A 24,677-nucleotide genomic window follows, 5' to 3' on the forward strand; every position below is an offset into this window, starting at 1 on the left:
AAAAAAAAAAAAGAAATCATGTCCTGTCCTCCCAATATCATTAAAGCAAAGCTTTAATTCTTAAAGTTTAATTATGAACGGCTCAAAGAAATGATGCTTTTCCTCAACAGGATTTAATTCACAACAGAAGATTATAATGTCTTTCATTACACCTCTTGTTATTATAAAGTAATCAAGTCAAAACAGACTACTAGAGTAGCAATTGTGCATACACAAAGACAGTATCTCGCTCACTACTATGTAGAGTAGTGATCCCTTTTTCCATGTCTATGAGATCATTCAGTTACCCACAATAATTACAAAAAGATGGAAATGGTTTTAAACCTATGGAGTGAAAAAGATGCCAAGGAGCGGTCTCACTGGAATGAAACTTAAGGGAAACAGGAGTAGAGGTTTTTGGGGGACAACTTTCAGAGGGAAGGGTATTTGTTGCTGTAGGGGATGTCTTGATGAGTGTCTCCTGGTACCTGGTAGTTCTTTACACAAGAAACATGATAAAATGACCCAGAGGCACTGGGCAGGACTGTTAGCTCAGAAATAAGCCTTACCTTCCTCCGCTGGCCTTCACCACAGAGCTAGGGCTGCGTATTAATCCACTGTAGCTCACATCCCATTCACTCTCTCTGTTGCTCACTCCAGCAGCCACTGGAAATGGCAACCCTCTGGGTTTTCCTTCTGTCCTTGGCTTGTGTTTGTAAGTTAATTTTGCTTCTCTTTCCCTTTCGTTATTTTTGTGTACTAAATTTTGTGAGCTAAGTAGGAATATAAATGATTGGAAAATCTCTGATTTCTCTTCCTTGCTTTCCAGATGGAGACTCCTGGATATCTCAGGATCAGCTGTCCTTTACCCGAAGACCAAACAAGACGGTGCACATAAGTTGCAAGCTCTCTGGGGTCCCCCTTCAGAACACCATTGTGCACTGGTACAAACTGAAAGAAGGGGAGCCCCTGAAACGAATCTTTTATGGCTCAGCCAAAACTTACAAACAAGACAAACCCCACTCCCGCTTGGAAATCAATGAGAAGGATGATGGTACCTTTTACCTGATAATCAACAACGTTGTCACATCCGATGAAGCCACTTACTACTGTGCCTGCTGGGATCTCACAGTGTCTCAGCATCTGGAGGAACCTGTAAGAAAACTGTCCTATCCTCTTGGGTGCCCTCAGTCCTGAAACCACCAAGGGCCCTCATTGCTCTCATTCATAGGCTCACAGGTGTTGGGACTGGGTGGGTCCTGAGGACTCAGTTTGTTCAGAGATGTTAATACAAATGAGGAAGCTGGAGCCCAGAAAAGGCGAGTGACTTACTTGTCTCAAGCTAGTGACCCAGAGAGGTAACTACAGTCCTATTTCCATCTGCATCCACTCCCTTTCCCTGCATTTCTTACAGTCGCTCCTTGTTTAGCAAGACTGCATTTCATTCAAAGGGACACTGGGACAAATATGCTTGGCTTCCCTATGCCATTAGACTCCCAATGTGGCTACTTATATAACCCAAGTGTGACTCTACCACACAGCTGAAAGGGAAATAGAAATAGACAGAAGACGAATTCCTCCATTCTCATTTCCATGTTAGTCTCCCATGGCTACCTATCGATATTCAGTCCTGCAACATTCTCTTGGTTCTGAAGTCTCAACACCTGGAAGAGCTTCTGTGGCATAAAGAGTGAGGGCCACAGAGAATAGCTTCTTCATGAGTATATTTTATATTTATATGTCTTTGTCAGTTCCAGAAGGACCCTTGGTACAAGGCCTGCATTTCTTACTCTACACTATGAAACCATAGACTTCTTGTACCTGGTGCCCTGGGCTTGTTACAGAGATGTAGACTGTTTGAGTCCAACACTTGTGAACCAATGTCATGTTACCAGAGCATGAGAACAGCAGCAGCTAGACCCATGCAAGTGTGTTCTAGGTCGAAGTTTCTCTACAGATGTCTCAGCAGCAGTCATGTCAACTGATTCCAGTTCCATTCTGACTCCAGTGTCCAAATATTTCTTCTCAAACCCTTGTTTCTCATGTCCTTTATGGAAAAGATACGAATGTGTGGTGAAGAGGACCATGTGGTTTTACATTTTTGGTGTTGTTATTTTGTTTTGTTTTAGCTCATACATGTTTCGTCTTCTCTAGCGAAAAAACAAATAAGGAGATTTAACTCTGCTTTTTAAAACACTCATTTCATTTTTATTTACATGTGTATGTCTGTATGTTGTTTGCTATGCATATAATTTTTTTCCTACATGAGCAGTAAGGACTTCTAATCACTGAGGCATCTCTCCAGCCCTGACCCAACTCCTCTGAACTGTCCTATAATGTCGGATTTGAAAAGTGACAGGACCCTGGGAACTGTGGTTTCACCTGTTAGAAAGTCAACCACAGCTTGACCAAAGTCTGATGTGCCCGAACCTGTGGTAGCACTTAAGATAGATAGAGTCATGACCCAAAGCTCTGTCAGTCCAGTGAGACAACTGCAAGTCTCCTCAAACCCTGGTCTCCTTACATCTATACTGCCTGGTAACAAGCAGCCATAACAGCGATAACCACATATGCCTTATTTGGATGCTAAAGATAAAATGTCTTTTTACTATGGATGTTGCAGTAAAATTGTACAACTGGAAAAAAAGGAAATCAAGTAACATATTTGTGTGGGCACTCAAGTTCATCAAGATCCAGTTCTTGTTGATTCTCTTCTTAGGTATTTCTTGTGTCTACGCAGTCTTTAACTTTCTTTTTGTCTATAATATGCGCAGCAGACCACTTAAATCCATGAATAGTGAGAATTCATATGGCATAAACCCACCAGGCATAAGCCCAGAGCTAGCTCAACCCACACCAGCCTTCCCATTCCACCTGTATAGTGTAAATCAACTGAATGAACAGGATCTGTAGTCTTTAGTTTGGAACTCAAATCCCAATTCACTTTGAAACCTTCAATTCTCTCCTCCACATGACTTCTCTTGGTCATAAAAATGTAGAGATGCAGCGGAAATGTAAATGTATGGATGACAGTTCATGGCAGATTCCCTATGGATTTTTTTCCCGTTCACTTCCAAGAACCTAGAATCCAGACCAATCATCCTAGAAAATGGAGAAAGGAAATTTTATAGCTTAGCTGAGTATAGACTTAAACAGAAATGCATATCACACATTCTTATTCTGAATAGACAAATATTTCATATTTGCCAAAAAGCCATCTAGTATGTTTTCTTGTGAGAATTCCATATATTAAGAAGTTTCGCCGGGCGGTAGTGGCACATGCCTTTAATCTCAGCACTTGGGAGGCAGAGGCAGGTGGATTTCTGAGTTCGAGACCAGCCTGGTCTACAGAGTGAGTTCCAGGACAGCCAAGATTACACAGAGAAACTCTGTCTCGGAAAAAAAAAAAAGAAGTTTCTATAACACTTGAAGTGGTGTGTTACATGTTCAGTATGAACAAAGCCCTCACTTGCTAGATAATGAAAATGCATAAAGAACAGTGGTAAAAAATCACTAAGGGGAAGCACCAACTGTGAGAGTTATGCTCTGTCCTCTTCCAAACAGTGCCCTTGGGTGTGTATATGAAGAAACAAACCAAGAACATACCCATGGCCTGCTCTTCTGCACAGCAATATGTCTACTATTACATGAATGACATAGTAAGTGGGGTTGCGAAGACAGAGACTAAGAATGTGAATGTCATTGAAAAGTACTTATCTTTTTGAACATGTCAGATATTATGTTTATTATTCTTGAGATGATGTTATACTCATTTGTTTTCTTATTGTAAATTCTGCAAATTTAATACAATTGTATTAAAATTGATGATTTCCAGAAAATGACCTAAATGTAAAAAGAAAAGGTTACTATTATGTTTTAAGAAGGCAACCAAACCTTGAAGTACAGTGTTACTTTAAAACAAATTTGTCTGAATATTCTCAACTATGAAAGTTGTCATTTTCAAACTTGAAAAAGTAACATAAAGTTTTACATAACCACATTAAAACTTGAGTTTTATGATGCTTCATTTGATCCTTATTTATATATTTATTTGTTCAGTCCTTGCTTTGAATTAGGATTTTAGTTGTCTTCACTAGCCATCTTAAGACCTGGATAAATGATGAATGAGTGTGTGTGTGTGTGTGTGTGTGTGTGTGTGTGTGTGTGTGTGTGTGTGTATGATAAAGCACGCTGAGAAGGAAAACTACTGATGTACCATGTCTAAGACATTTTTGTTTTTCATTAAAAGGTAAATCAAACTAACAAGATGACTTAGGCGATGAAGGATCTTGCTACCAAGCCTGTTGATCTGAGTTCAATTCTTAGGATTCACAGACTGACTAGCAAAAGTTGTTCTCTGAGCTCTACATGAAAACACACACACACTAAATAAATGTAAAAATATTAAAATGGTTTGCACCTCAAGTTTCACATCATTGGTAAGAGAAACCATTTCTGAGCACTTACTATATTGGAGTGCCTATTCTAGAATCATCATTTTATTTAAACCTTACTAAGTCCTGCAATATGGATCTCATCATTTTGGATGAGGACACTTGATCTTGAGAACTGAATGCATTCAAGGATATATCACCAAGAATAGAAGCTCTCTATCTGATGCTCCGCATTAGGACTGAATTCTTCTTGCCCATCAGTTTCAATGTTCTGAAGAAATCATTTGACTTTTTACATGAAGACCTTCTTCAAACTCTGCTAAGACTCTCAGCATCCACACCAGCCACCTGTTAATCCTCACAGTGGGAGCAATGCCTCCTACTGACTCTGACTCCTTACTATCGCCTCCCTGGTGTGTCCTTCCTACTGAGGCATTTATACTCTGGGTAGCTATGCCACTTTTCTCTATAGAGCCTCCAGGATCTCCTGCTTGACTTTTCTCTTAGAAACATTTATTTGACTATATTATAAATTATAATGTCCTACACTGAATTTCTTAAATACACATTTCATGATGGTTAGGAAAACCTAGGAGATTCTTCAATCTAGGGAATGGAATACAATATGCTTCAATACATTCTTTCAAGTATACTCAAGCATTGTCACTTTCAATTTAATTTTGAACCTATCTTATATGGAAGTTAGATTTTTCTAAATGTTTCTAATGGATAATCATCGGCTAATAGTAGACATATAGTCAATGATTATATTCAATTCTGAAATGCTGTATTGCCTTCATTGTATATTAATTGTTCCAAGGGATTTCATTGTCATACTTCAGAGCTGAGGATGGCTTTGCACTCTTGATGCTCCTGCCTCTACTACCTCAATGATAGGATTATAAGTCTGAGCCACTGGTCCAGGCTTCTGTCTACTCCAACCATAACCTCAACTTCTCTATTTCCTTTTTACTATTCTCACTTTTAGTTTCAGGTCATTTTCTCTCTTTTACGTCTACCAATGAAGATAAAGGAATATACCACATTATTCTTTGTGAGAATGATTTATTTCACTTAAAATTATTATCTCCAATCCTGTCTCTTTCTTAGAAACCATGTAACTTATGGAATTTTTTTTGACAGATGTGTATATACATCAAAATTTTCTTTATCCATTCATCTACACTGATCCCATAAATTCATGATTTTGACTATTCTTGCAATGAATGCAAATGTGCAGATATCTTCATAGTAAGCTGATTTTGATTCTTTGGGAATATTAATACAGAAATGGAATGGTTGGATAATATTGACATTCTTCCTTATTTTTTGATAAACTCTTATGATGACTTTCAAAGTGGCTACACTGTTTCATAAAGGCTCCTTACAACCACCCCTGCAATCATTTTTGAATTTGTTGATTCTGTTGATAGAAACCATTCTCAATAGGAGGGGATGCAATTTCCATTTATGCTTCTCTAGTAGCTGAATATTTTTAACATATTTTCAACTATTTATTCTCCATTTATACTTCATCATTAAGAAATGTCTGCATTTCACTAATCATTTTTATTTGACTAGGGAGTGTGTGTTTCTGATATTCAACTTTTGAATTCTTTATATAGCCTAGACACTAATCCTTTCTCGGATGAATATTGACAGAGACTTCACCCACTTGGAAGACTCACTCTTGACTCTGTTGATTGTTCTTTTACTAATAAGCCTTTTAATTAATTTGATGCAATCCCACTAATCCAAACTTGCTTTTGTTGCCTGAGCTATTTAGAGTCTTCTAGAGGAAGTTATTTTCTATGCCCAGAGTTGAAGTGTTTGTGAGAAACTATGGTCCTCACTTGTACTTGAGACTCAGAGAAGTGAATGAAGCAGTTTTATTTACAACACTGCAAAGCTAGGTATCAGCCTAAAATGGCAGCCACCCCATTGAGTGCAGGAAAGAATATACAGTAACTTAGCACATGACTCTCCCTTTCCTTTCATTATAATCAGGAAGATATATTTTTATACATTATCTAGATCTTAAGTTTTCTCAGCAAAACCTATGTGTGGGTACATGTCTACATTTCACATTGTTCATTTTAAAGTTATCCTAGACATGACCTTGCACTAGTAATTCTCTACCCTTTACTTTGGGTGTGGAATAGTAATAGTTAGCAGATGGTGATGGGGGTCTAGTGTTTTGTGTTTATTTGTACCTGGACCTTAGGTGTCTCAGATACTTTCAAAATGAATCATTGTGTGGTATTTCTAACAGTGTTTTCCTGTTTTCTTCTATTGATTTCAAGTTTCAGCACCTTCTACTGTTTTATTCAACCCACTTTATATGGATTATTTTGCAGAAGGTGAGAAACGGGGATCTAGTTTCAGGTTTCTACATGGAGTATCTACTTTTACCAGGGCTACTTATTAAGTAGTTTGTCTATTTCACCTTCATTGAGAGTGAAAGTTGTGCTGAATGAGTTTATTTCTAGATCCTCTATCCTATTCCATTGTCTCACATGTCTAATCTATGTGATGGTTGTGCCTTCCCCCCAACCTTGAGTGTACTGAATCAGACCTTGTCGTTGCCACAGCCAGCTAGCCCACTTAGGGTGGAGTCTTCTAACTTAGGTGAGGTCAATTGTTCTGCCAAGTCTACAGCTTTCTACAAGGAGCCACTAACTGCTGAGCTGCTGAGTCTGTTTTCCTGAAGAGCTCTTGACAAAGCAGCAAGATGCTGATAAGGCAACAAGATCCTGTCATAGTAGGGGATGGGCCCCCCTTTATAAACTCAGATTCCTAAGTAAACATTGTGCCTTGGTCACAAACTTTGTCTTGGTCTCATTCTTCTCTTGACATCCCCCCATTTAAACCGCAGTTTTCCTTTCAGGAACCGAGTTTGTGTAGCTCCACAGAAATCAGAAGATGGTATCCAGCACAGTAAGCAATGTACAGTATTGACGCTAGAGCGGGCCTTAAACTTCATCCTTTTGAAACTGTTGCTGTAGGTGCGAAAGGATATGGGCTAAGTTGGAACAGTGTTAACCTGGCGCTGATCCCTCTTAGGGGTTGACAATGAAAAATGGGATCAGAAACTTCTAAACAGGCATTTGTCTGCAGCCTTCAAAAGCTGCTTCAGGTGAGAGGCATAGGGTTTTAAGAACAATGCTTAGAAGACTTTTCAGGTCAGATAGATTCTTGCTGCACATGGTTCCAAGAAGAAAGAACTTTACATAAGAGAACCTGGGAGAAAATTGGAGAAGCTCTAAGAAATACCCTGGCAGATTTCACCCTCTGCCTCTGGACACTCAAAAAAGATGCTATTGATGAAGAGACCTCACAGGTATCAGATAGTACCCAAGGAGAACTGAAGAATTTCAGGAAAAATGCCTGCCAGAGAGTGCTTCCTAAGAAAAGGGCCCTCTCAACCCTAAATCAGAAAGGTACAGAGATTCTAATGATGAGGTAACTTTAGACAAGGAAGCTCATTCAGAAAAAAGAGATGTCAAATATGGTGACGAAGACTGGCCTCCTTGCACACCTTCTGCTCTGCCTATGGCCTCTACTAAAGGAGGAGATCATACCCAGATGGACATGCAACTAAGTAAATTAGAGTTTGAAATTAAGTTGCAGAAATTGACTAATGAGCTACAGGAGCTAGAAATGGTGTCAAGTACAGGAAAGAGCAGCTACTCTGAGATATATCAATTGCTTCTAGAAAGAGCTGTGAGTCAGGCTTGAGGGAAAGGGCAGAATATATCTGACAGACTAGCTTTCCCTATCATTAAGATAATTGACCAGCAGAACAATAGAGTCAGACAGTGTTAGACTCTGAAGTTCAAGGTGATAAAAGAGTTAAAAACAGCTGTGGTACAGTATGGCCCTACAGCTCCTTTTACACAAGCTCTATTGGATACTGTGATGGAGTAAAATTTAAACTCCCCAAGATTGAAAGATTCTATGTAAGGCTACTTTGTCAGGAGGAAATTTCTTACTCTGGAGTTCTGAATGGCTTGAAGCCAGTAAGAAAACTGCCACACTAAATGTTCCAATAGAGAACCCAGATTGGGATACTGACATGCTTTTAGGAGAAGGTCAATATGAAAGCAATGCTAATCAGATTGGCTTTCCTGCTGGAGTGTATTTATAGGTTCAATGTTGGCCCACCATGCATGGAATCATTTATGAACTAAAGGGCATCTCAATGGAAATTTAGCCAGCAATAGACAATCCCCTGATGAACTTTTCCAGGGTTTTGTGGATAGGCCACTAAAATCAATAGTAGAATTCTCAGAGATTCTCAAGCAGGAAATCCTTTTGTTACACAACTGGCTTATGAGAATGCTAACATTGTGTCCTGCCACTATTCAACCTTACGAAGGACAGACAGACTTAACTGGATATATTCATCTTTGTGCAGAGATTGGGCCTTCATGCAATCAGGGCTTGGCCATGGCCAATGCTTTACAAGGAACCACTGTGCAAGCAATGCTTGCACAGAAACAAGGGAATAAAGTATGTTTTAAATGTAGAGGTTTGGGTCATTTTAAGAATGATTATCCTAGGAGTAGAGGTGTCAAGAGTGGGCAATCAGTCTACGCCCCAGGAGTTTGTCCTCATTGCAGGAAGGGTAACCAGTGGATCAAGGAATGTAAATCTAAGACAGATATTCAGGACCGTCCTGGGTGGGGAAATGAGCTGAGGGCTCAGCCTCAGGACCCAAGACACCAACAGCAAGCATCTTATGGAGCCACGAATCTGCTACCCAGCCAAGGAAATCCATTTTTTGAACTTATCATGGCACTCCCAGGAAGCGCAGGATTGGACCTCTGTTAATACCCATGCAGTATTAACCCCAGAAATGAGAGTTCAAACTCTGCCTATAGGAGTTTTTGGACCTTTACCTGCAGAAACATAGAGATTTTTTCTAGGATGAAGCAGTTCTATTGTAAAGGGACTGCAGATTTATCCAGGTGTTATAGATAATGACTATGAGGGAGAAATTAGAATTATGGTTGCTTCCCCTCATGGTATTATAATTGTACCTCTTAACCAAAGAATTGCTCAACTTATCTTAGTTCCCTTGCATCCACTACCTTCCAGATTTGTTAAGAGTGAGAGAGGACAGAGTGGCTTTGGTTCCTCTGATGTGTACTGGGTTTAATCTATTACTAGTAAAAAACCTAACCTTAAATTAATAATTGAAAGAAAAAGCTTTGAAGGATTAATAGATACTGGAGTTGATGTAACAATTATTAGAGAACAATATTGGTCTTCAACTTGGCCATTGTCTGATAGGCTTACTCACCTCCAAAGGACTGGTTATACCAATAACAAAAAACAAAGCTCTAAACTTCTAACCTGGAGATTTGAGGAAGGCAATTCAGGACAAATTCAGCCTTATGTCAAATTTGCCTATTACCCTCTGGGAAAGAGAGCTCTTGTCACAGATGGGTCTTATAATGTGTAGTCTTAGTGAGGCAGGGAATAAGCAGATACTAGGACAAGAACTTTTACCTGGTCAGGGGCTAGGAAAGGAAGAACAAGGCATTAAGACATTTGAAGGTCCTAAGCCTCACTCTAACACTAGAGGCTTGGGGTATTTTCCATAATGGCCACTATCTTGCCTGCATCCCATGCTGATAAAATTCAATGGCTTAATAATATTACAGTGTGGGTTGATCAGTGGTCTTTGTCTGAAGAAAAGGTAGAAGATGCTTCTTCTCTAGTGCAGGAGCAATTAGAGGCAGGGCATCTAAGAGAATCTCAGTCTTCTTGGAATACTCCAATATTTGTTATCAAGAAAAAATATGGTAAATGGAGATTGTTACAAGATTTAAGAAAGGTTAATGAAACCATGGTACCTCTGGGAGCTTTACAACCTGGGCTTCCATCTCCAGTGACTATTCCTAAAGGGTATTATAAAATAGTGGTAGATTTAAAAGATTGTTTCTTTACTAATCTTTTGCACCCTGAGGATTGTGAAAGATTTGCTTTCAGTGTTCCTTCTACTAATTTTAAGGAACCTATGAAAAGATATCAATGGGCAGTTCTTCCTCAGAACATGGCTAATAGTCCTACCTTATGTCAAAAGTTTGTGGCACAAAACATTCAGCCTGTAAGACAGCAATAGCCAATAATATACATTGTCCATTACACAGACAATGTCTTATTAGCAGGAAAAGATCCTCAGGATTTGCTTTTATTTTACAGAGATTTACAACAGACCTTAGTTGATAAAGTACTATAGCTCCAGAAAAGGTACAAACTCAGGATCCTTATAATTATTTCTGCTTTAGCCTTACAGATCAAGCCATTTTCACCCAGAAGATAGTTAATCGCAGAGATAGTTTAAAAACTTTAAATGATTTTTCAAAAAGTGTCAGGTGATATCAATTGGCTTCACCCATATTTAAAGCTTACTACAGGGGAATTGACACCTTTATCTGATATTCTTAAAGGGAGTCCTGATCCTACCTCCCCTAGATCTCTAACTTTAGAAGGATTGCTGGCCTTAAAACAAGTAGAAAGAGCTATTGAAAAGCAATTTGTTACTTATATAGACTATTCCTTGTCTTTGCATCTGTTGACTTTTAATGCGACTCATATGTTTACAGGATCGTTGTAGCAAAGGGCTCCTCTTATGTGGATTCATTCAAGGATATCTCCTAAATGTAATATCCTATCATATTAGGAGGCAGTAGTTGGAAGGAAACAGGTACTGACTTATTTGGGCAAAGAACCAGATATCATTATTCAGCCTTTTAATGTAGATCAAGATACTTGGCTGAAACAGCATAGTATGGATTGGTTGCTTGCTCAGATAGGATTTAAAGGAACTACAGATAATCATTATCCTCAAGATAGGATGATAAAAATTTTAAATGTACATAAGGTGATATTTCTTAATATGACATCTTTACAGACTCTGTGTAATACTCTTTTGATTTTTACTGATGGCTCCTCTAAGAGACAAACTGGGTATCTTATAAATAATCAACAGATAGTCATAGAGACTCCTGGGCTCTCAGCTCAGTAGAACTAACAGCGGTACTAAATGTTTTTCAGTCTGTGAATGATACTTTTAATATTTTTACTGATAGTTTATAGGTAGGCGAGTCTGTTCCCACTGGAAACTTGTGGTACATTTAATTTTAATATGGCAGCAGGATCTCGGTTTTTGCATTTGCAAAATATCATTCTTGCTTAAAAAAAAATCCATTTTATATTGGTCATTTAGGAGTTCATTCTGGTCTTCCTGGACCTTTAGCTGCAGGCAATGATTGTATTGACAGAGCTCTAATAGGAGAGGCCTTAGTTTCAGATCCTGTTGCATTGACTAGACGTGATCATGATAAATTTCATCTTTCTAGCCATACCTAAAGACTCTAACATTAAATCACTAAGGAACAGGCAAGAATGATTGTAAAACAATGCCCTAACTGCCTTACATTATCTCCAGTTCTGCATTTAGGGGTTAATCCATGAGGTCTTATGCCCAATCATATTTGGCAAATGGATGTAACTCATTATGCAATATTTGGAAAATTGAAATATATACATGTTTGTAATGACACTTGTTCAGGATTCCTTTTTCCTTCTCTACATATGGGAGAAGCCTCTAGAGATGTGATTGATCATTGTTTACAAGCCTTTAATGCTATGGGATTACCTACAGTCATTAAGACAGATAATGGACAAGCCTATACTGGCAAAAATTTTATATCATTTTGTAAGGAATTTGGTATTGATCATAAAACTAGAATTTCTTATAACCCAATGTGACAAGGAATTGTTGAACATGTGCATCACACTCTGAAATACTGACTTTTAAATGTACATAAGGTGATATTACAAAAAAGAGGGGATTATATCCCCCAAAGTCACCAAAAGCACATCTCACTTTTGTCTTATTTGTTTTAATTGTTTTACAACTGATGCTAAAGGTCAGTCTGCTGCAGATTGCCACTGGCATTCAGTCACTTCCAGTTCACATGCTATGGTTAAATGGAGGGACCCCCTAACTCATATGTGGAATGGTTCATACTCCGTTTTAATATGGGGGAGTGGTTCTGTTTGTGTTTTATCATAAAAAGAAGACAGAGTGTGATGGCTGCCTGAAAAATTGACTAGCTATTTAAAGCAGGTGGGTTAACCTCCATACAGGCTTACCTTCAGAAAAGCTCAGATATGGTAGTTATTGATCATGATGAAGAAATGCATTGCGTACATATTGTGGCTTTGGTCTGAATGGGGAAAAGGTGTGCTATGAGGGCCTGCAGTCAAGGTTTTACTACTGAACCTATGGCTCTCATCAACCTAAGACAGAGGCATGTGCCAAGAGGTGGTGTTTGTTCATATTAAAAACTAAAAGGACGTATTTGTGCAAATAAACACAAACAAGCTGCATGTGACCTCCAGAACAGGTAAGAGAGAGTCCATCAGATTCAGTCCTAAGACAGATGAGTCCACCAGCCACCATAATTCCCAGGCAGGACCATGGAGCATAAGTAAATCTTATGCCACAGTCCAGCTAATTTTTTAATAAATAAATTGGAGGAACTGTGCCCTACACCCAGCCTTGAGCAGGCTGAATCTGACCTTGTCTTTGCTACAGCCAATTAGTTCACTAGGGTGTAGTCTTCCAACTTAGGTGAGGTCTATCATTCTGCCAAGTCTACAGCTTTCTACAAGGAGAAACTTAATCAGAAACGTTGTCTTAGTCTCATTCTATTCCTGCCATCCCCTCATTTAAGCCCCAGCTTTCCTTTCAGGAATCCAGTTCATGTAGCCACTGGCAGCTACAATGGTAACAAAGTGGGTTGTTTTGTCCCTGTATTTGTCTAGAGTCTGGTTCAGTATTAAGTATTAAAATACTTTCAATGTTGCTCTTATTCCTTCAGCTTACTTTGCTATACAAAGCCTTTAGTGTTTCCATATAAATTTAATGACTTTTCTATCTACTTCTATGAAGAATGTAACTGGGGTTTTGATGGGCATTTGATTAAATTTGTATATCATTTCATAAACATTTATTTTACATTTATTTTAAATGTTATGTGAATAGTGATTTGTCTGAATATATTTATATGCTCCATGTGCATGCCTAGTGCCCATGAAGCTAGAAGATGGTATTTGATCTCCTGGAACTGGAGTTCAGCTAGTTTTTATACCCAAGTCCTCTGAAAAAGCAGTCAGTGATTTTAACTACCTAGTCATTTCTTCAGTTCCTGTATATTGCCTTTAGCAATGTGGCCATTTAAACAATTTTTATCTGCTCTATCTACAAAGAAATTCTTTCCTTCTTCTATTATCTTTTCTAATTTCTTTCTTGAATGGTTTTATAGTTTTCATTATAGTTTTATCTATAGTTAATATTTTGATTATATATATACTGTTTGAGCATTTCTATGAAAATTTTGTCTCACTATTTCATGATTCTTACATCAATAGTATATTATGCCATTAGCTTAATGTCTTTTTACTGTTATTTTTAATTAATTAATTAATTTTCCCAGTACTTGGAATGAACCCAGAGTCATATGTAACTGTTATACCATGAAGCCACATTCATAGCCCTCTATCTTTAATTTTTAAGGCATAGTCTCATTACATTGTCTAGACTCCCTAAGAACTCACTCTATCCTGTGCTGGATTTAAACTTGTAATACTCTAGCCTTAGCCTCCTAATTAGCAATGATCATGGCCAACAGTCTTAGCTGAGACTTTTTGTTATTTAATGTTCATGAATCCTCACAGATTCCTTAATATTCTTACTTATCTAAGTTCTAGCACTCTTATTTAAGAAAGAAAAAGGTAAACTACTATGGCAGTTCAGATTGAAATTGTAGCTAGTATATATATGAACTTACAAGATACTGGCTTCCTAATAATTGTAGGTTTTTTCTATAATTGTGTTTCTTTATGAACTCAGATTTTTAGCAGGCAATAAACTTGATACTGTGTTTTCATATAGTTCTAATATTTTTTCTGTTTTCATTTTACTTTTGAGATTGTATTTTGGTTGTGAGCCTAGCCTGTAACAGCTGAGCCATCTCTCCAGCCCTTGAGATTGTATTTTAATTAAATTTTTCCATTCCCTTTCTTTTCTTCAAGCTCGCTCATATACTCTATTCTCCTTCAAATTTATGGCCTCTTTTGTCATTGAATGTTATTATATTCATATATGTATTATATGTAAATATATATTTCTAGTATAACCTGTTTAGTCCATATATTACATATATATATATGTATACACACACATATATATAAATATATATGTATACATACATATACACACACATATATATATATACATATGTGTGTATGTATATATATATATATATATATATATATATATATATCTTTTCAGGGCTGATTGTTTGGAATTGTACAGTCAATTACTCACAGCTTTACATAGTTTTCTGTAGTTCTTTTTGCAGGGTAAAGACCTTGTAGGCTTTTCCCTTTCCAGTAAGGTCTGTTCATGGAGTTGATTCTTGTTCAGCTCACATATGGGCAGTCATGCTGGTAAGACTTTATGAATAGAGATTCTGATGTTACTATGTTGGCATATTATCAAAAAAATCCACTCCCTCTGGCTCTTAGAATCCTTCTGCCCTCTCTTCCATAATCTTTCTTGAGCTATAGGTATGGGAGAGTTTTATAGATGTAATGTTTGGGATTGTGTTCAACACTGCATTTTGATTGGCTGTGGCTTTCTGTGATTTCTTTGATGAGGAGTAAAGACTACACTTATGTGTGGGTATAAGGACAAATACTTATAGGTTGCTGTTAGGAATTATGCTGGTTAAATACATTAGTAGTTGGAGACTGTTCAAACAACCATGACCTCATTAGCCCTAAAGTTTGTATAGCCCTAATTGTATAGGCTTCCATACCAGGCATGGTATACTTCTTGTTGAGGGCTCCTAAGTCCAATAAGAGAACTGTTGGTTACTGCCAAGATACATATGTCACTATTTTTTATAAATACAATGAAACATTTTTTTTTTTTGGAGGAAGGGAGGATATTTGGTTCTTTATTAAAATCTTTTCTTCTCAGTCATGTTTGCCCATAGGGGATGAAGGGTCCTGTAAAATTCCAGAAGATTTTCTTGGTTTCAAAGATGGCATTGCTTATGACCAGGAGTTCCTCCCCAGATGAGAGTCTTAGCCAGTTGCAAAAGCTGGTCTTTGAGGTTTTCACTAAGGGACATAGTGGAGGATGGAGGGAGGGAGGGAGGGAGGGAGGGAGGGAGGGAGGGAGAGAGAGAGAGAGAGAGAGAGAGAGAGAGAGAGAGAGAGAGAAGTACTAGGGAGGACTGAGCTCATCCTCCAGTTGTCAGGTTGTTGGGGAGTGCTTTCTTTCGCGAGGAGTTGGCAGAAGGTGTGCCTTGATTCGGGTTTGATTTCTGTCAGAGCAGGTGTCAGTGCCTCAGGTCTTGGTAAAGAACACATGTCTAGCTATCTGATTCCCTTGGTTTTTTGTCCGCTTTTCCTTGTTGGGCATAGGATTCAAATGGGAGTGAGCAATAAACAGTGCTTCATCTGCAAGCTCTGTGCTGGTTCAAGTCAAGAATTAATTCTTCAGAGCTGGATGATGCTCTCCACTGAGGAGGCAGCAGCTTGAGATGACCAGGTATCCTTTTTGTCCCTATTCCTGGCAGATGTGGATGCCATCCCCCCCTGGCTGGTAGTTTGAAATCCTAAGCTACTCAGTAGGAAGGGAGGCTGAAAGTTCTAAGGGATGATGAGCCTAAGGAGATTGGGAGTTGGGGGAAGAGAGTTGGGAAAAGGGGAAACCAGAGAAGCGCTGCTCAGAGTTGCTCTCAATGAAACATTTTATATCTCATTAAAATTTACATTTATTTTATCTACCTATGTGTATATATGCAAATGCACATACCAGAGCAAGCAGGAAGATATAGGAAGACAAAATAAAAGAGATGGTTCTCTCCTTCCACCATATGAGTTTCAGAATTCAAACTAGAGTTATCAGATTTGGCAATAAGTTCCATTGCCTACTGAACTATTTTGCTTTAGTTACCCCTTTGCATTTTAAATTAGTTTATAATTCTTTAAATATAAACAAGTCTTAAGACTTCTAATAATTCTATTCCTGTTCTTGGAACAGGGGATAAGAGTGGAAACCAGAAACTGAGAACATATGCCAGTGTAAAGTACAAAGGGTATGCAAGTGTTCTAAGTAGTAGAATATTGAAATTGTCAGTTAAAATACTATTTTCAACCAATGAATAATTTAATCAATAAAACTTTATAACACTTTATAGATATTGTTTTTACCTATCTTTCTTTATTCTAATAAGCCCTTACATATCACATTTTTCATTGACATGGATAATATAATGGTTCTTGATGTCAACTAATAATGGCAGCTTTTCAAAGATACAGAATTTTGGGTTATACTTTTCAAGTAGTAACATCTTTTTATTTTAAATTACTATAGAGATTCCTCTTTTCAGAAATATATCCCCTCCTCTTAAGAGGAAGCATTGGTACTTGTGAGAACAAAAAACATATTCCTTTGATGTAAGCACTGAACAGTTTCAACACAACTGAACTCTTGGAAATTAAAAGCAAAACAATTCTTAGAACTTTTTTTAGTTACTTGGAAAAAAATCAGTTAGTGGACTAGTTAGCCCAACTCTCTTCTTTTCCAACTGAATCCCTTCTATTTCCTGTTGGCGTCTTTCAATTATCACTACCTCCAGGGTGAACAGTGTATGAGTTTATTTTGTAAAGAAAATTGCAAGGAATCAGATATCACACAATTTATAAACAATGGCTTCCTAAGGAACCCAGAAGATCCGTTGGTCAGGACAATTTTAGCCTGTTTCTCATGGTACAAATGTCTGGAGAAGGTTTAGATTTTTGTAGAAGATGTGAGCACTGTGATAGCTCGGGCTGGAGGAAGGTATTTGCAGAAGGAACTAAGCTCATAGTAATTCCCTCTGGTAAGTAACTTTTTTATGTTTCATTCTAGTGATGAAAAGTACATATATGGTTGCAGAAAAAAATAGAAATCTACTATTATCTACTGTATCTGACTACTATATTCTTAGCCTGAGTAATTTTTGAGGTTATATTCTAAATATAACAACAAAAACTACTTTGTAAATGGTTTCTTCTTTCTCTCCTGAAAACACTGAAGAACATTCACAAATGCAAATAATAAGTGGAAGTTATTTAGAGGATCAGGTGCATAGAATATTGGGGTAAAATTTTGCTTCAAGAAACTATTATAAAAGGTATTTTAAGTGTGAGTCCTCAAAAATGGAGTTTTGACAGTGGCTCTTATGTGTATTTTGAAATACAACATTTGCTACACTTTCCAGACAAACTGAAATCCTTACTGGTTTTGATCATAATTCACAGTAAATCACTGTAAAACATGAATAAATCCCTGTCTGACTCCTTATAGGGTGGTCACAATTTATGTCACTCTGAAACTTAGAATATTATCTGGATATTTTTCTGTTAAAATTTGTAGTTTACACAAACTACTTCTGTCCAGTGCCCATGAAAAAGACTCTTCATGAATTTACATATTTATTTAACCAGTATTACACTCAATTTCTTTTACTTGACTTTTTATAAGAACACCTTTATTGTCTAATTATTAGTAGTCATACCTAAATACATGGTTATTGCTTCTATTTCTCTATGAAGAAGAAATCTCATTTAACTCTAAATTGTGTTCTAGGCTAAGAACTGATCTATAAATGACAACCCTTTAAGGGAATAAATGCAGAAACTTCTGAAAAATCCTGAAAAAAGTAAAATAAGACCTCTCAACCTATGTGAACATGACCCACATTTCAAGGCAAAGTGTGTTCTTCCTTAGATTCATGTTAAACTTAGACATGATGTGACTTTGTTTTAGTTTGTGTCCATTTAATATCAACAGGGCCAATTTTATATATTCATATAAATAGTAACAAAATATTGCCAGGTTTTTTACATGTTCAGAAGATAAATTTCAGATGTTGTGCATTATATGCTAATTCATCCAAGTTATTGATCCTGGTACAAACCCTATGTCTAAAAGAACATTTTCTTTATATTCTTCAGAGTAAAGCAGGGAGAGAGGCTGGAAGGCAGGTGCTGCAAGTTCCAGTCTCAGCATCTTTGAAATTGTTCCTGTTTTGACCACGCTGTCCACAGAGGTCAGGCTACTTGACTACAACTAAGGGATCTATGCTATTTCTAGTCTGGTATAGGAGACATAAGCAAGGAGTGTAGAGTACCTGAAGAACTGTCAGTGATAGAGGCACCAAATTTTATGTTCAGAGCCTAAAATTAAACATAGTTCAGCACCTATTTTATTGACAGATAATGAAGTACAACAATTTTCAAATGTGATAATTTTTCCATTGTAAAATTAGAGAAGTAGCTGGGGAGGTGACTTGGCAAATAAAGTGCCTGCTACACAAGTATGAGGATCCAGGTCTAAAGTTGTGTGCAGCAGTACCCACATATGCTCCTAAGGTAAGGTGGGATACTGAGGAAGGGAAAACTCTAGAAGGTCATGGTCTGCTACACTAGAATATGGAATGTTAAAGAGCAAGGAGATCTTGTCTGAAACAAAGTGTAATTTAGAACTGGAGCAAGGCTATCCTCTGACTGCCAAGGGGCATATAAGATGTATGTCCCTGAATCCAACACACAAGAACTTGCATTTTCCCTATACACACACCATATACACACAGACAGCAAAAGAAAATTGGAGTAAATATTTCAAAGCATATATTCTTTGGAAAGAAAGTAGATATTAAGTGGGCATTATTTCTACATTTATTTTGAAAAATTCAAAGAAGTGGCCATAAAACAAGCTGACATATACTACCACTAAATCATAACATTTGATTTCAGACATCGGGACTCAGCCCATGAGGTCAGGAAGATAGCAGTGTCCTAAGATGTCTTTGAGAACCAGCCTTGTGATATTTCTTCATTCCATTTTTGTGAAAGATCCAAGCCAGCAGCTGCAGAATACTTTGGTGTGAGCTGACTGGAGCCAGATTGTACCAGAAACTTTCAGTAAACTAAACAGTTTCATATGTTGCACTACTGACTGAGAGCACAGCCACTGTTTTGGACAGCAGAAATGAAGTGTTTTGTGCACTGGTACACACTCTAGGCTTAGCCATCTCTCCTTTTGCTATCCTAAATAAGCAGGCTTCTTGTGATGGTAGATTGGGAACCCAGGTATACTATCACAAAGTATACTGTAACTGGTGGATAAAGGAACACCATTTCTCTCCTTATTTGACCTAGATTTAATTGCAAACCACACCTTCCAATTCTATGATTAATAACAAAGCTTTTACCCATGGAATGACAATGTTTCATTCAAGTATAAGTCATAGAAAAATGCTGTTGCTCTCAGCCATGTTGATAACCCCTGCATTTTATTTCTTTTAACTGATTTTCTCATCTTTCATTTTGGTTTCATTGATGTATTGAGATTGAATTGGTTTACAATAAAAGATGTGTTTCATGAAAAATAAAGCAACTAACAGAACTTATTATCAATCAGTTAGGTCAGGATCAAAGTGCTATTCTTGTAAGAACTTCAGACCATCATGTCTCTCGAATCTGAAGAGTCAGGGACATTAGACTAATATAGTAATTTTGATATTATTTGAATCACTGGTGTTCCTCCATCTTTGGTGTAGGGATGAAAGTGGTCATCATAGGTGGATAATAAAGGGATATATTTTCAAGGTAATTGGGGGAAGGCAAATCTGGCCATAATGAGGAAGGTTTGATAATGTTTAGAAAGAAGAGGACTGTAAGCAGGACTTCCTGACCACTTTCTAGGCTACAATTGCAAGTGCTGATGCTGGAGAAGACTGTGCAAACATCATAGTAATGTTAGCAGACATCTGGACTTCCATTCAACATTCATAGGCAATGTGTTGAAAGTCATTATTAAAGCATTTGATATTGGTGTGGGGTTCCTTATTATAGTCAAGATGGTGACATACTTAGTAGACAGACTCCTTCCTTTTTCTCCCAATCAACTGTGCTGTAAACAAGTCTGGGCTTTGAACTCAGACATGGAACTCTGGCTTCTCTACTTACTCCTAGAGAACATGGAAGACTTTGTGCTCAGTGCCTAATAAGTAAGACAGATGAGGACATGAGAACAAGAAAACTGTGTGAGAACCAAAGGTGACATTGTAAATAAAGCAATGGGCACATTGTCCAAACCACAGCAGACATATGGAAGGATAATTCCTTTACATGAATTACTATATACAGTTGCAAAGAAAAAAAGCTACTTACTTACATCTATTTCACTGAGATATAAGAGATGCAGAGCTCCTTGCAGAGTCAGCTAAATAAATGGTGGGTTGCACTAAATGGCATAGCCAGAGAACAAAATAACAAAGGGCGGACAGGGAAGCATGTTAGAAATGATATGAAAGCTTCTTCTACACACTGACCATAAAAACAACTTGGTCTCCTCACCCTCCTATCCATCCACTCAGCATGAATTATGCTTCATCATGAGAAAATAAAAGTATGTGAAGAAATAAATTGTTCTTAACCATTCGAAATTTGTGTTTATGTGACCTTATTTTGTGTAACTAGATTTAGCGATGTGTGTCTGATTTAGTCTGTAATCCTAGCACTGGGGAGGCAGATGCAGTAGGATCAGTAGCTCAAGTCATCCACAGGTCCATCACAAGTTTGATTCTACACTGAACTACAAGAGACTCTATCTCAATAATAGCAATTACCATCTTTATTATCTTTATTACGTTTCCATGTTCTCTTACAGACAAAAGCTTTGATGCAGACATTTCCCCCAAGTCCACCATTTTTCTTCCTTCTGCTGCTGAAACAAATCTCCATAAGGCTGGGACATACCTTTGTCTCCTTGAAAAGTTTTTTCCCGATGTCATAAGGGTGTATTGGAAAGAAAAAAGTGGCAATACTATCCTGGACTCCCAGGAAGGGGATACGCTGAAGACTAACGACACGTACATGAAGTTTAGCTGGCTTACTGTGCCTGAAAGGTCGATGGGGAAAGAGCACCGATGTATTGTCAAACATGAGAACAACAAAGGAGGAGTGGATCAGGAGATTTTCTTTCCTTCAATAAAGAAAGGTGTGTGCATATATCCTTTGAAATAGAGCATTTTAGAGATTGTGTTTGAAAATACCCAATCTTTTTCTATAATGTATCAATTAAAAATTAATGTGAAATTTAATGGTACCATTGCCTTTATTTAACCTTGCATTTATTTTACCACAGTACTAGGATGGCATAGGTTTTGGGAGAAAAGTTGAATTTTTTTGCTGAAATTTTCTAATCCATAATATCATCACCCAAAATACCCACATCTAATGACAAGCCCCCCATCCCATCTAACTCCCTGAGATTGTTAATTGAAACAAAAGTAAATGATGTGTTAAGATAACAAGCGACCAAGTACATAATAAATGCTAAACTTGAGGTTCAACCTTTGATGCCATATTAGGAATGTTCTGCCAAGAAAGCAAAGTTGTTTACTCTTATTATGTACAAAGTTCAACCTCCAAAAACTGATGCCTTAGAAACTGATGCCTCAGTCAACCAAATATTCAAATGAAAGAACCAAAGTCTGTTATAAAAAAGGAGTGGATCTAGCAGCCTTGACATTTTCAGATTTTTATTGCTGTATGTATCACTGTCAGATAGAAGATCATAGTTAAAGACAAAGCGAGGATATTGGTTGCAAGCATGTCGCTGTCTGTAATTAATGGATCTCTTGCCATCTCTGCATTTTTGGAAAGTTCTTTCTGTGCTACCGTATGTAGGGATATGTAGGGATGTGTGGGGTAGACCAGGACTAATCAGTGTCCCAACATGGAGAGGTTGTACAGTGAAGAATGCATACTCTTCCCAAATTATTCAGAATAATTCAGATGCAAGATCCCAAGAGATCCCCTTGATTCAGTGAGGTACACAGATGCACATCTAGGCAGAGGGCTGAATGTGCAGAGGGCCTCACAGTTTTGTAATTCGTTGTATGCCACAACTGCTAGTAATGAGCAATAGTCGCAAGGCTCCAGGGACCTTCTGAAACTGTGAGGAATGAACAAATGTGAAACCCGAGAGCTGCTTGCTGATCACAGGATTTCTCCTCTGGAATCCTCAGTCTCTTCAATGGTCAGTGAACTTTGAGCAGTTGCTTTATGAGGATCCTTGGTTTGGAAAGATGTGGCTGCTCTTTTTGAAGATTGTTTTAAACAATCTGTTATATCTTTTATGGTTAAAAAGGAAAAGGAAAAAGAACTCTTTTTGAATTTCTACTTCTCTGTATACAGAAACATAACATGTGAATGACATGAACTGAGTTACATACACTATACAGTACTAGTTTCTATAATTACAATTTTATATATATGTATTTAATTATTTAACTATGGTGCTTATATTTTAATACACTTTTGTCTATGTAAGGACACATATATATGCATTTATATGTAGATATAAGCATATTCACAGACACATAAAGAACTGTCAAATAATGACCATATTAACAAATTCTTATTGTCATTTCTTTTAGTTGCTGTGAGTACCAATCCTACAACTTGCTGGCAAGATAAAAATGGTAGGTTTTAGTGTATGTTTACCTTTGTGTCACATTACAGTGCTTCTCCTTTTGAGTATAACAGTATTTGAACTGTCCTGAATTAAATTAAAAATATATCAATGTCTGGGTATTACAGAATAGACAGTGATATTTACAACTAGTATGTCACTATAGGGACATCACAGCAACATAGTGAACTACCAATTCAAGTAAGTGACTCTAATGAGGGGCACAGTGGTGTAACCTAACCGGTATCAACAAAAAACCTTATTTACTCATATGTCTCTTATTTTTAATCACCAAAGAAAGCATGATAAAAGATAAGTCTAGGATTTTAAAGTCATCTACCTACTCTCTAGTTATAGTCACTGATGGTTTTAGACAAGCAGCTTTCCAAGTTTGATCTCCCTATCCATGGTTCTTTTATGAATGGTAAGTGTTGAGTTTCAGGTTTAGATGAGGAGAGCTGTTACTCAATGTAAGTCATCAGAAATTAATACCTATTATTCCCTCCTTGGTAACATGTACTATGCCATCAAAAAAGCAGATGGCTCTAATTAAAGAACTCTTTTAGATATGCTGCAGCTCCAGTTCACAAGCACCTCAGCCTACTACACCTACCTACTCCTGCTCCTCAAGAGTGTGATCTACTTGGCCATCATCAGCTTCATTATGCTTAAAAGAACGTCTCTCTGTGGCAGTAAGAAGATGTCCTAAAGAAGTGAGTGGTGGTAGAGCAAGGCAGCTGGTTTTCATCCTTACTGCCATAAAGGTGCCTAGTGGGGGTCCAGCTGCCTTCTCTTGTTGGCTTTGACTTCTCTAAAGTCATGTCCACATGTTGAAAAAACATTTTTTGAACTTTTGTAAGCAATTTCAGCAACGTCTCTGCAACTAAGCTTACCCCCTTTCTGATTCTATCCTCTCCAGCAGTCCCCTCCCCCAGAAGCCCAAAGCATCAATGTTCTAGTACCCATATCCTATAGCTTTTACCCATGACCCTTATTGCTCTTGAACCAGCCTGTTCCCTGAGAGCTTCCACTCTAGACAACCTGAAGAATCTTCTTTACTGTTTGATTCTGTGTTTTGTATTTCATATTAGGGACAATAAATTTTTTAAAAATTAGAAGTCTGCTTTTGCCAATCTTTATTTTCATTTAGTAATGTCGAAAACATTACCATGATATGAAACATGACAATTATCGAGGTATTTGGTGACAGTAACAAGAGTCTAAAACACATGTCTAAGCTTGGTTCAGAGTCTGTGGTCATGACATTTCTTAGGACAGTGGGTGTAGGAGGAGCCACGGGCAATTGAAATAGCCATATCTGCTCTTACAGGCTACCAGATTTGGAATTTTATTGGTTTTGCCATTTTTGAGGCAATGAACAAATGTCTAACATTATTCATGGTCTCCATGCTCAGCTCTTTGCCTGTATTTCATAGCAGTATGCTTTCTGATCCTCATACTATCCCTTGAATGTTACAAGAACGTTAGGGAAAAGGTCATGAAGGAGATTGATCTCAGGTGCTAAACTCTCTGCAGCACAGCTTCCCCCTGTAAGATGAAGTTATAATATTCTGTCTCCTAGAATTGTATACATTTCGTGAATTAGTAACAGCAAGTGCAAACAAGCCATTGAGAGTCCTTTTATAGGCCCCTGACTCTGCCTTAGAGAGAAAGGATAACAC

The 24,677-nt window shown here is 37.5% G+C and overlaps 1 pseudogene and 1 gene segment (V, D, J or C); one reads left to right on the forward strand and one right to left on the reverse strand.

The window, feature by feature from the left end:
* LOC116082373 overlaps nucleotides 1-24,113 on the forward strand; it is a 32,106-nt gene extending 7,993 nt beyond the window's left edge. Inside the window, 4 exon segments of the C gene segment in view lie at nucleotides 17,258-17,350; nucleotides 21,187-21,516; nucleotides 22,961-23,005; nucleotides 23,562-24,113. Of these exon segments, the coding sequence occupies nucleotides 17,258-17,350; nucleotides 21,187-21,516; nucleotides 22,961-23,005; nucleotides 23,562-23,704 (611 nt within the window).
* Nucleotides 15,704-16,055, reverse strand: LOC116082372 (annotated as a pseudogene).
* Nucleotides 24,114-24,677: the final 564 nt, after the last annotated feature.

Source organism: Mastomys coucha, unplaced genomic scaffold (assembly GCF_008632895.1).
Source record: "Mastomys coucha isolate ucsf_1 unplaced genomic scaffold, UCSF_Mcou_1 pScaffold7, whole genome shotgun sequence".
NCBI lineage: Eukaryota > Metazoa > Chordata > Mammalia > Rodentia > Muridae > Mastomys > Mastomys coucha.